The sequence below is a fragment of the Oryctolagus cuniculus genome, chromosome 12 (assembly GCF_051225735.1).
Source record: "Oryctolagus cuniculus isolate XC-2025 breed Fujian yellow rabbit chromosome 12, ASM5122573v1, whole genome shotgun sequence".
Taxonomy (NCBI): Eukaryota; Metazoa; Chordata; class Mammalia; order Lagomorpha; family Leporidae; genus Oryctolagus; species Oryctolagus cuniculus.
Genome location: NC_142878.1, coordinates 10,324,995 through 10,336,492, shown reverse-complemented (window position 1 = coordinate 10,336,492; position 11,498 = coordinate 10,324,995). Strand labels below are relative to the sequence as shown.

Here is an 11,498-nt window from a genome sequence, read left to right as displayed (position 1 = left end):
GTGCTGTCTTCCCATCTGTCAGGGAGGAAACGGGGCCTTCCCCGAGGTCTCCCCGAGGGCCACCCGCAGAGGCAGGATGGAAACCCCCGCCACACAGAGCCAGCCCTGGGCTCCCCTCCAGCTCTTGCTCTGCTCCTCTGTGCAGCCTCCAGCGGGGCGAGAGGGCCAGCAGGGGTGGGCGCTTGTCCTACCAGTTAGACCATTAGTGACCATGCGGGAATACCTGGGTCCCCGACCCACCCTGGGCTCCTGGCTCCTGCTTCCTGCTAGTGCACACCCTGGGGGCCAGTGGTGGGGGCTCAAGTGCTCGGGTCTTAGGCACCCACGTGGGAGACCCACATCCTGGCTTTGGCCTGGCCCAGCCCCAGTCATTGCAGGTGTCTGAGGAGTGAACCAGTGAAAAGGGTTCTCTCTCCTTCTGCCTCTCAAATCAATTAGTTAATTATTTTAGAGAGGGCCAAGCGGAGGCCCCTGTCCCTGGCCACTCTCCCTGTGCTCAGGGCCCTGGGGCTCTGCGTCTCAGGGCCCTTGGCCTGCAGGTGGTTTGCTGAGCACACGCCATCGATTCTTCATCAGCCCAAGCGGCAGGGGACAGGGGAGGTGGAGGTCCCGGGGGAGGGGGCCCCCCGGGCCAGGCAGCCCGAGGAGCTGGGGAAAGGATCAGTGTCACTCTGCTCTCTGAATTCTGCCCCTGAAGACACAAGTGAAGGAGAGGGGAGCTCAGAAGCCAGGAGTCCAGGGCCTGGGCGGACCAGTGGTGGGCAGGGGTGCAGCCCTGGCCCCCTCGGGCAGGCCCCGGGCCCCCTCTCAGGAGCCTCCCTGGGGGTCTCCCCCGCTGGGGTCTCCCCATGGGCTCCATTGAGGAGCAGCAGCTGTGCATTGAGGGCCTCGGCCCTGGTGTGTGCCGGTCACACTGAAACCTCTTTTCTAAACAAAACCCAGGTAACGAGTGCCCGTACTTTCACTTCTGCAGCCGCAGCTCAGGCAGCCCAGGGCAGCCAGTTCAGAGGTGGGGGTGGGGGGCGTGGATTCTATTCCTCCTGCTCCTCCCTGCCCCTTGTGGACCCTGCCCCTCTCCACTCCCTCTTCTGTCCTCCCCTGCAGACCGGGGTGGAGGCCACGCCGCTGGAGGACAGGTGGCATCCCTGACAGCCTGGGCACACGGAGAGAGTGCCTCCTGGAGTTTCCACTCCAACAGTGCCATCCTGACTCCCTTCAACCTCTGGACTAGGAGAATGCAGGTCTCCGGAGAAGGGGCTGAGCCCGGACCCAGGAAGGACGGATCCAGGATCCCAGGCAGCAGGCTCAGCCGGAGCCAGCCAAACAGGGTCCTGGCTGTGTGGCGGCCCTCACGCTCCAGGCCTCGGCTCGGTCACCAGTGCCGATGGAGCCGCCAAGCTGGTGACATCTGGGGACTTGAGGCCTCAGGGACAAGCAGCTACAGCACACAGGGCCAAGGATGCAGCTGTGGGCGACCCTGCCGTCCTGTCTCTATTGAACCCTCCCATTGTGTGGAGGCGGGAGCTGAGGCTCCCAGAGCCAGAGCAGGGGGCAGTGGGGGCTGCAGACGAGATGCGGAGACCCCAAGGGGAGCAGAGTGGCTGCGAGGTGGTGGACTTGGCTGCAGCGGACCCACCTTGCCCAGGCCTAGCGTGGCAGTAATCGGACAGTGCAGGAGGAGCACAGTGACACACGTTGGTGGTTCAGGGACAGGCGCCCTCCGGAGCAGCCCAGGGCGGCCTGGCCCGTGCTGGGCCGACAGCCTCAGGGCAACACGTGTAGAACCACGTGCCCTTGGAAGCAGAGCCGAAGAGCCTGCGGGGCCAGCTACGCAGGGGGCCTTGGAGGACAGCTGAAGTCCAGGTGGCAGGGTCCGCCCAGTGCCTGCTGAGAAAGCCTAGTTGGGAGGCAGCCGGAAGCTGGTGCTCTGAGTCGGGCCCTGGCCCTCAGAGCTGTGTAGACGGCAGACAGACGGGGGTTCCGGAGGGAGCCAGAAGGCCCCTCTCTGTAGCGACAGTGATGTGGGCAGAGCTCCAGCCGCAAGGCAGGTGCGACGCTGAGAGGCGGCTGCTGTCACCGCGTGGGAGCCGCCCCTGCCCAGCACCGTCTCTGCCTCGCCCAGAAACTCGGCTGCAGGAGGCAGTCAGCTTCCGGGTGCTCCAGAGCCCAACTCCAGCCAGGACGCTGGGGGGCCACACTCGCCCGGGCTGTGGCCATGCGTGGCGGCCGGTGGAGCCGCCTGCGGCTATGCTGCTGTGGACATCCTTCCCGGCGTCCCCTCTGTGCTCCGTGCGACCCAGACGGAGCCGACCGTGCCGCCCCGGAACGGGGTCACTGGCCAAGGTCACCTTTTGGGCCTGGCTGCTGGGGAGCTCCGGCTGCCAAGTGGAGCAGTCATAGCCTTTGCATCTCTGCTCCAACAGTGAAGCCAGTTAATCACAGTGGACAGTTTGATCACTTTATCTGCTTCTTATTACCAAAGAAATAACCAGGACAAGCCAGAATAAAAAGGATAAAAATCAGTGATGAGCTCACCAGCCAGAGAGAACTATCAGCAATGTTTTGGTCAGCATTTTTGTCTCCGTATGTATGAATGAAGAATGCTACGCGTATATTTCTTTTTTTTAAAAAAAGATTTATTTATTTGAAAGGCTGAATTCACAGAGAGAGAGAGAGAGAGAGAGAAATTTTCTATCTGTAGGTTCACCTCCCAAATGGCTGCAACAGCCATGGATGGCCCAGGCTGAAGCCAGGAGCCAGGAGCTTCTTCTGGACCTCCCACGTGGGTCCAACCACAGCTCCCACTTTCCAGCCTCCGTCCACAGTAAAACGTGTGGGGCTCCTGTCTGGGTGGGCGTTTCTGGTTCCAAAGCTGGTTGCGGCCGCCCACCTTTCTGTAGGGTGAGACTCCCTGCTGCAGGCCCTCTCCTCCCTGGCCTTCCTCTGAGAAGCTCCTGTCTGCACAGGACAGCTCTGTGGAGCCCGGCGTGAGGGCACAGCCCGTGTGTCACTGCTGGGCAGTGCGGGTGAGGGCAGGGGCTGGCGGGTGTCAGGGCCACGTCTAGGTCAGGGTGGCTGGGTGAAGCCCCCACGCCAGTGGCTCCAACCTCCAGCTTTCCTCGTGCTGTCCCGACACCTCCCTGGGGCTGCCTGAACCCTCTGGGGCTCCTCCCTGGGACCCAGGGGGGCCAAGTGACCTCCGGCTAGTGCCACAGGGCCGGGGTGGAGGAGGGCGCACCCTGGGGCCTCCCACAGGCAATGCAGGGGTCTCGCCTGCGAGGGGCGAATGTCCCCCTTCCACAGGCACACTTGGCGGTGCCGATCCCACAGCCTCGCCCCCTGGCCAACCTGTGGAAGCCACGGGTCCCACGCAGGCCTGAAAGGAGGCCTTGGTGGAAGTCCTGGGGACGGCAGAGACCGCTGTCGGCAAAGTGGACATGCATTTGACTTTATGTCTATGCCTAATCTTATTCCCATTTCACTTTTTTCATTTTTTCTTTATTTGAAAGGCAGAGTTGCAGAGAGAGAGAGAGAGAGAGAGAGAGAGAGAGAGATGTCTTCCATCCACGGGCTCACAACCCCAGTGCCCACAGCAGCTGAGGCTGGGCCTGGCTGAAGCCAGGAGCCTAGAACTCAGGTCTCTTCCGTGGGAGGCAGGAACCCGTGGACCTGAGCCATCACCTGCCGTTTCCCAGGGTGCACGTCGGCAGGCAGCTGGGATGGAAGTGGAGCTGGGCCTTGAACCAGGCACTCTGATGTGGATGCGAGTGACCTAAGAGGCATCTTAATTCCTGCTCCGACCCTCCGGCCCCGTCACCACCCTACCAGGACCTGAGTGGTTCGCAGGAGGAGCTGTGTTTCTCCCCATGCCCTTTCGAGGCAGGGGAGAGAGGAGTTGCAAGAGGGCAGGGAGCCGGGCAGGGCCGGGCTGTCACATACACGCTGGGGCAGCAATCGTCACTGCTGTTTCCCTCGGGAGACACCAGGGTGACAGGGCGGGGTGGGCAGCGTAACTCACCCTCAAGGCCACCACACCCTAGCTTGTGGCCCCTCTCGTGGCTCGTGTGACGCAGGAGTATGGACTGCGGCGCGGCTGGCCCTGTGACGCTGCCCTCCACCCAGCCCTGGTCCATCTCCCAGAACCGGCAGAGAAGGGAGCCGTCAGCTTACTCGCCGAGTCTCAGGGCTCTGGCTGGGCTAACGGACGACGGATCTGAGGGTTTAGGAAGCACCTCTGGCTGCAGGGCTCAGGGGATGCAGATGATTGGCTTCCATGAGGCCGGGGGAAGCCCCGTGGGCAGGCTCCCAGCATCCCAGAGACAGGGCCCAGCTCTCACGGCCCCTCTAGGAAGACAAGGGCAGGGGACGTGGCCACAGTGCCCCCTGCCGACTCGGGCCCCTTAGGAGGCACTTCGACCAGCCCGGCTTGACCACCGGGCTCCTGGCTGGGGCTCAGCGCTGAGCCACCTCCGCCTCAAAGGCTGCTGGGAAATGATGCCCAAGGAGAAGAGTGCAGTGAGCCGCGCCTGCCACAGCCACGGTCAGAGCGCTCTTCCCGCGAACTCCTCTGCGCTACTCCCTGGATCACCCACCAAACGGCCACGATGGCTGGGGCCGGTCCAGGCCAGAGCCAGGAGCCTGAACTCCATAGGATCTCTCACACGAGTGCAGGGGCCCAGCCACTTGTGCCATCTTCCACTGCCTTCCCAGGTGTGCTAGCAGGGAGCTGGATCAGAAGTGGAGCAGCCGGGACTGGGACCAGCGCTCTGATGTGGGACGCTGGTCTCGCAGGCGGCAGCTTAACACACGGCACCACAATGCCGGCCCCTTCTCTCTCTTGTTGACAAATATGAAATTCTTTATATAATAATAGCAAGTGAGCTATTTGTCTCTCGATTGCAAACTTTCCCCCCTGAGTTGATAGTCCACTGTTGGAGTTCGTGGTGAGTTTTCTATTTCCATCTCTATGTCCTCAAGTTCATGAACCATTTCCTGCATGGTTTCTAACCGTGTGAAGGGGTCCCCTCACCTGGCGTGGGCCTGGGGCAGGACAAGGTGAGGTGGGGAAGCAGATGGGGTCTGGATCGGGGAGCCTGCATGGTGGCAAAGCCACCTGGCTGCAGGTGACAGAATGCAAGCTGGGGGCAGGGGACCTGGTTTGTATTTGGGGCATTAATGGGTAGCTGTGGGCCCCAGAGTGAGAGGAGGGGGACAGTGACCCCTAAGGCCCTGCTGGGGGGCTGGGGTGAAAGAAAGGCAGTGGAGGGGCCGGCGCTGTGGCACAGCAGGTTAAAACCCTGGCCTGAAGCACCGGCATCCCATATGGGCACCGGTTCTAGTCCCGGCTGCTCCTCTTCCGATCCAGCTCTCTGCTATGGCCTGGGAAAGCAGTTGAAGATGGCCCAAGTCCTTGGGCCCCTGCTCCCATGTGGGAGACCTGGAAGAAACTCCTGGTTTCGAATCAGCACAGCTCTGGCCGTTGCGGCCATCTGGGGAGTGAACCAGGGGATGGAAGACCTCTCTCTCTGTCTCTACCTCTCCCTGTAACTCTGTCTTTCAAATAAATAAAATAAGTCTTAAAAAAAAAGCAGTGGAGCGGGCAGGGGGCACAGACCCTCGGCCCCCTGGGGCTTGGAGCCCGAGTCCCTAGGGGAGGTGGGGGGGTCTCTTTCCTTAGGCTGTTCTGACACAGAGCAGCAGGCTCCGCCCACGGAAACAGTTCCGGGGCCGCCCATCCCTGCCCTGGGCAGCGAGGCCCGGGGAGGGCCCAGAGCTCTCCGCAGAGGCCCTGCGCTCCCTCCTGAGGGTCTGTGTATTCCCACGCTTGCCCACCCCTCAGCACACCCCACGTTTGGTTTTTATCGTTTAGCCTGAGAAAAGGGTCAATGACTTGGACTGCACACATCTCCCATTCGAGCTCCCGTTCTTGGCCAACTCCCGGCAAAGAGGGGCACACACGGGCCTGTGTGTGTGCATGTGTGCAACGTGTGCACACGGCTGTGTGTGCGTGTTTTACAGGAATGCTCGCTGGCGTCCCGACGCCCCACGGCCAATCCTGCGTTTTGTGCTCTGCCGTCCCCGTGTGCAGCAGGGTTGGACCAATCCGTCATTTGGTGTGAGCTCCACTCGCTGGGAATTCCCAGGCACAGCCTAACCGCCGAGACGTCACTTAATTTGCTACAGTGATAAACAAGATTATTACGTGCAAACAAACAGGGCTTGTGCTCCAGCTGCGTCCGAGTTTATTTTCCAAAGCCTGAAACACAAGGCCCTTTCTCGAGGCTGCTAACGGACTTTCTCCTTCCTTTTGTCGGGGAGAAGAATGCAAAGGCTCCCCCGGGCCTCTGGGCTTTCCGGCTGGCACTTAAAGGGACTCACTCATGCCCGGACAGAGCGGGCACCGCGCCTCACCAGGGCCCTTGGGGGCTTCTCAGGCACAGACTTCCCCGGGCAGGGGACATCTGATCGCTGCCTGCCCACGCCCACCCCGGGCCCTGGGACTGAGAGCTCATGAAAGGGGCTGCGAGCCTGGGGGCCCCCAGGGGAGGGGAGGAGGGGACGGGGTCACGGCCCTCCTCCCACCCTGCCCCGGACGGCTCCCCAGCCGAGAGCCTCTGTGTAATTCCATCTGAGATCCAGGAAGGGCGCTGGGCAGGCCCATTATGTCAGGAAGGCCCTGCCTCCTGTGGTGGGGCCCAGCCCAGAGTGGGGTCCCCTCCGCTGCTCCTGGCAGCTGATGGGGGACGCAGGAGGGGGCCCCTCCCACCGGAGCCCACTGCCCTGCCTGGGGCTGTGGAGGCTGCAGTGGAGAGACGGGGTGCTTAGGTCACTTTACCCTTGAGGAGCGAGAACCCCCAGACCACTGGAGTCCCAGTCACTTCCCAGTGTCCTCGAGGGGCTGCGGGCTGCAGGCGGAGGCCGGCTCTGCACGACGGCCGTGGCGGCACAGGGATTACCTTCTCCTCCGTGTGCAAGCCTCCAGCCGGCCCAGCTCCTCGTAGGACTGGTAGAAGATGTCAAACTCCCGGGCACCCCAGCCCCTCCACACGGCCAGGCACCACTCCGTGTCTTCATTCACGAAGCCACACACAACCGTGTCCTTGGCCACCACAGCTGCGTCCACCAGCGCCCTGCAGAGAGAAGGGGTCTGAGAAGAGGCACGGGGCCGCCTCTTGGCTGGCACCGGGCCCCTTGCCTGCACCTCCTCGGGCTGGCAGAGCTGGCGTTGGGATGCCCTGGCCCGTTCTCCCTGGTGAGAAACACTCTGGGCTGAGGCCTCAAATCTAAGGAAGAGGCTGGGGCACCGGTCCCCCTTCCGGGAACTGCCTGTGCGCACCGGACTCCCTCGAAGGCCACACATCCTCTGGGCCTCACCTCCAAGCATCCAGAAAATACCCGCGGCCTGGGGTCCTGCCCGGGGCCGGCCCGCGGCCGGGCGTGAGCCCTCGACTCCCGGCCGCTCCGCTCAGCCTTTGCTCCCATTCTGTTCGCAGGAATTTCAGGGCGGATTATCCGGCAGCAGACCACTGCCCGAGTCATGCACACACGGGGTCTGGGGCTACAGAACCGTTCTGCACGGGCTCTGGGTGCACCACGAGCTTCCTTTAGGGTCACAGTGGCTGGCTCCTGGGCGACTCTTCCTTGGTGGCCCCTGGTGCAGTCTGCACCCTCTCCCCACGCGCTCCTGCCCGGCCGAGACTCTCCTGTTAACCAGCGTGTCTGGAGGCCTCCGGCTTCCCCGCGGCTTTGCCAGGACTGTCCTGGCAGCTGGCCGCTTGCGGCTCTCTCACTCCAGTGAGCGTGCCTGGCTCTTGATAGAACCTGGCTTTGGGAGTGGATAGGTGAAAACCGCAGGCACACCAAGGCCAGCCGACCTGGTCTGCAGACCACCTGCTCGGAGAAGTCTGACCCGCGAGTTCAAGGCCGTCCAGAGACATCCGGGGCTCAGAGCAAACCCAGATTTTGTTTCTAGAGCCACTCACAGTGCAAGGGTCACTGCCTCAGTCTGAGAAAGCTCAACGCGGGTGGGCACGGGAGTGGAGTGGCCAAGGACGCCCTGCCCATCATCCTGCTTTGGGACATGCAGGCCAGATGGGCGTCTCTGTCCCCTGATGCTCCGGACGATGTCACAACCCACCTGGCCATGGATGGATGCATGTCCGACTGCACAGCCCAGTGTGAGGCGTAGGTGCTGCAAAGCACACATACACACGTGCGTGAATGCACACACACACACACACTCTCCTGCACACACACACTCCTGCCACACACACTCACACACACACACTCCTGCACACACACTCCTGCACACACACTCCTGCACACACACACACTCCTGCACACACACTCCTGCACACACACTCCTGCACACACACTCCTGCACACACACACACTCCTGCACACACACTCCTGCACACACACACATGCACATACACACTCCTGCACACACACTCCTGCACACACACTTCTGAACACACACTCCTGCACACACACACATGCACATACACACTCCTGCACAGACACACACTTCTGAACACACACACATGCACACACACTCCTGCACACACACACTCCTGCCACACACACACTCCTGCACACACATACACATTCATGCACATACACACTCCTGCACATACACACTCCTGCACATACACACTCCTGCACACACACATGCACACACACACTCCTGCACACACACTCCTGCACAGACACACACTCCTGAACACACACACATGCACATACACACTCCTGCCACACACACACTCCTGCACACACATACACATTCATGCACATACACACTCCTGCACACACACATGCACATACACACTCCTGCCACACACACTCTCACACACACACTCCTGCACACACACACTCCTACACACACACACATGCACATACACACTCCTGCACACACACTCCTGCACAGACACACACTTCTGAACACACACACATGCACACACACTCCTGCACACACACACTCCTGCCACACACACACTCCTGCACACACATACACATTCATGCACATACACACTCCTGCACACACATACACATTCATGCACACACACACTTCTGCACACACACATGCACATACACTTCTGCACACACACATGCACACATACACTCCTGCACACACACACTCCTACACACACACACTCCTGCACACACTCCTACATACACACTCCTGCACACACTCCTGCACACATACACACTCCTGCACACACACACTCCTGCCACACACACTCCTGCACACACACACACTCCTGCACATACACACACACTCATGCACACATATACACATACCCACCACACTCATACATGCACACACACTTACACACTCATGTACATGCACTCACACATATTTGTGCACGTGTGTGTTTAAATTGAAGGGCTTTTCATAAGGAAGATTTCCCACACGGTGCTTGCTGCTCAACACAAAGCGCTACACACCGCCAGGAAGAGCAGTCGGGCGCCGGCGTGGCAGGCTGTGTCCTAGACAGGCTGGCCTGTCCACGTCCCAACTGCACCCCTGCCTGGAGACGGCCCCACTTGCTACAGCCTGGGCGTGGCTCCCCACTAGGCAAGCGTGAGAGGAAACCGCCTCGGGGGCCCCTATTTCCATCTGGCCCTGCAGAGGTACCCCAGATCGGGCACTTGGTCTACAGGTCACTGGGTACCCCAGAAACAGGCAGCCCTGCACAGTGTGACGCCCAGGTCAGCGGGTATTCACTGAGACCCTAGCAGCAGCTGGAGGAGCCCGGCTTGTTCCTGCTTAGCCTGATGGCCACGCTGGTGGATGTGGGAACAGAGGACAGCAGGGCCAGGGGCCACGCGTGGGACCTGGTGCTGGGGCCCTGGCTTCCCCGTGCCGCCCCCCGGGTCCCCTGGGAGCCGCTCGCCCCGTCTCACCCGTGCGGAGTCAGCTCTCGGGCTTTTAGGACGGCGATGACTCGGCCCCGCTGGGCGCCTGCGTCCTTCTCCAGGCCGATGACGATAACATCGCCGCCGCGCCTGGGAACCAGAGAGAAGGGAGAGCGTTTTGTCCTGCAGGGAACGGAGCCCCACAGAGAAAGGCACAGTTTCTGCTCCGGGATCAGGTTACCGGGGCGGGCGGGCCCTGGGCAGCCAGAACGTTCCCAGGTGCAAACCTAATCACAGCTGACTACCGACTGTGGCCTCAAGCCGGCCGGCGGGCAGCTGAGCGTAGACATCACGGCCGCTCTTAGGTTTGCCCAACAGATGCCACAGTCAAGGCGTCAAGCACGTGTGTTAGCACAGCCCCGTCGGGTCTCCGCGCATCTTTAGGGAAGCCGCAGGGCTCCCCGGCCCAGTCCCCAGAGGCAGGCCCAGGAAACCTACCTGGGCACCCAAATGAGGTCCCTCACAGCCAGGACCTTCACGGCCTGCAGGTGCTGGCTGAACGCGTCCCCGTCCATGGGGGTCAGCTGCAGCTCAGCCCTGTCGGGCGTGGCGCTGGGCTCCTGCAGCCTGTCTGGGTCCTCGCAGTCAGTGGAGAAAGGCACGCTGGAGCAGCTGGCCGGGGAGCTGGGCAGGCTGCAGGGGGACCTGGCGGGCCGGTGGGCCGGGGACGAGGAGTAGGAGGACAGGGAGCAGTAGTCGGTGAGCGAGTCCTGGTGCGTGAGGATCTGCGTGCCCAGCTCCTCGCTGTACATGATGCTCACGTCTGCGATGCAGTCCCCCTCGGGCTCTTTCGGGGCAGCGCTGTGGGTGTCTGGGGGTTCCGGGCCCAAGGGCCGCACAGGAAACGTGTCCCTGAGGGGGCTGGGGTCCCCGCAGAAGTAGCGGGCGCACAGCTGGTAGGTGGCCGCGTGGTACATCACCAAGGAGTTGGCCCTGTCATCCAGGCACCAGACGACCTCCTCGCCCCTGCACTCGGAGCTGCACACGACCGCGGTGACGGCCGAGGGGGCCGTGTAGGGCTCCAGCCGCCTGCGGATGTCCAGGGCGGCACAGTCGATGACCAGCAGGCCTGGCCCATTGCTGTACCAGACCTCGGACCCGCTGTTGACCACCTCCATGGCCCTCACCGGGTAGGGGTTCTGCCGTGCGTCTTCGTCCGCGATGCCGAACTTGGACCTGTTTGCGGTGTGCGAGCACAGGTAGGAGCAGCTGTCGCTGGGGGCGCCCCGCACCACGGGGAACACCGCCACGAGCCCGTCGGCCAGGCCTGCCAGCACCAGGAAGGAATTCTGCAGGAGGAGACGGGGATGCGTCAAGCTCCTGCACCCCACACGCCCGCACCCCGAGCGGCCAGCGCTTGGAGAGGCCGGGGCTCCCGCCACAGCTCTCTCGCCTCCCTTCTGTGTATGGAGGTGCAGGTCCGCGGCTCCGGGAAGGGTGCTGTCAACTGGACTGCACCTCCGGCCCCTGCAGCAGGGGGCTGGCTAACGCCTGGGGCCACGCACCCTCCTTCCGTGGGTGCTGCTTGTTAATGTGACAGCAGCTGTAGGCAGCGTGGGGTCGGCTCCCTGCCTCCTGCC

The 11,498-nt window shown here is 62.1% G+C and overlaps 1 protein-coding gene and 1 pseudogene across 5 annotated transcripts in view; both read right to left on the bottom strand.

Annotated features, from left to right (window-relative positions):
* Window positions 1-6,219: 6,219 nt before the first annotated feature.
* LRRK1 (leucine rich repeat kinase 1) overlaps window positions 6,220-11,498 on the bottom strand; it is a 134,587-nt gene continuing 129,308 nt past the window's right edge. For all 5 annotated transcript variants that reach the window (XM_089311165.1, XM_089311166.1, XM_089311167.1 and 2 more), the window contains 3 exons: window positions 10,357-11,207; window positions 9,907-10,008; window positions 6,220-7,130 (listed from right to left, as the gene is read on the bottom strand). In XM_089311165.1, the coding sequence (XP_089167291.1) occupies window positions 6,953-7,130; window positions 9,907-10,008; window positions 10,357-11,207 (1,131 nt within the window). In that variant the 3' untranslated portion in view covers window positions 6,220-6,952. The remainder of the gene's footprint in view (window positions 7,131-9,906; window positions 10,009-10,356; window positions 11,208-11,498) is intronic.
* LOC149122934 (uncharacterized) lies at window positions 7,839-9,619 on the bottom strand (annotated as a pseudogene).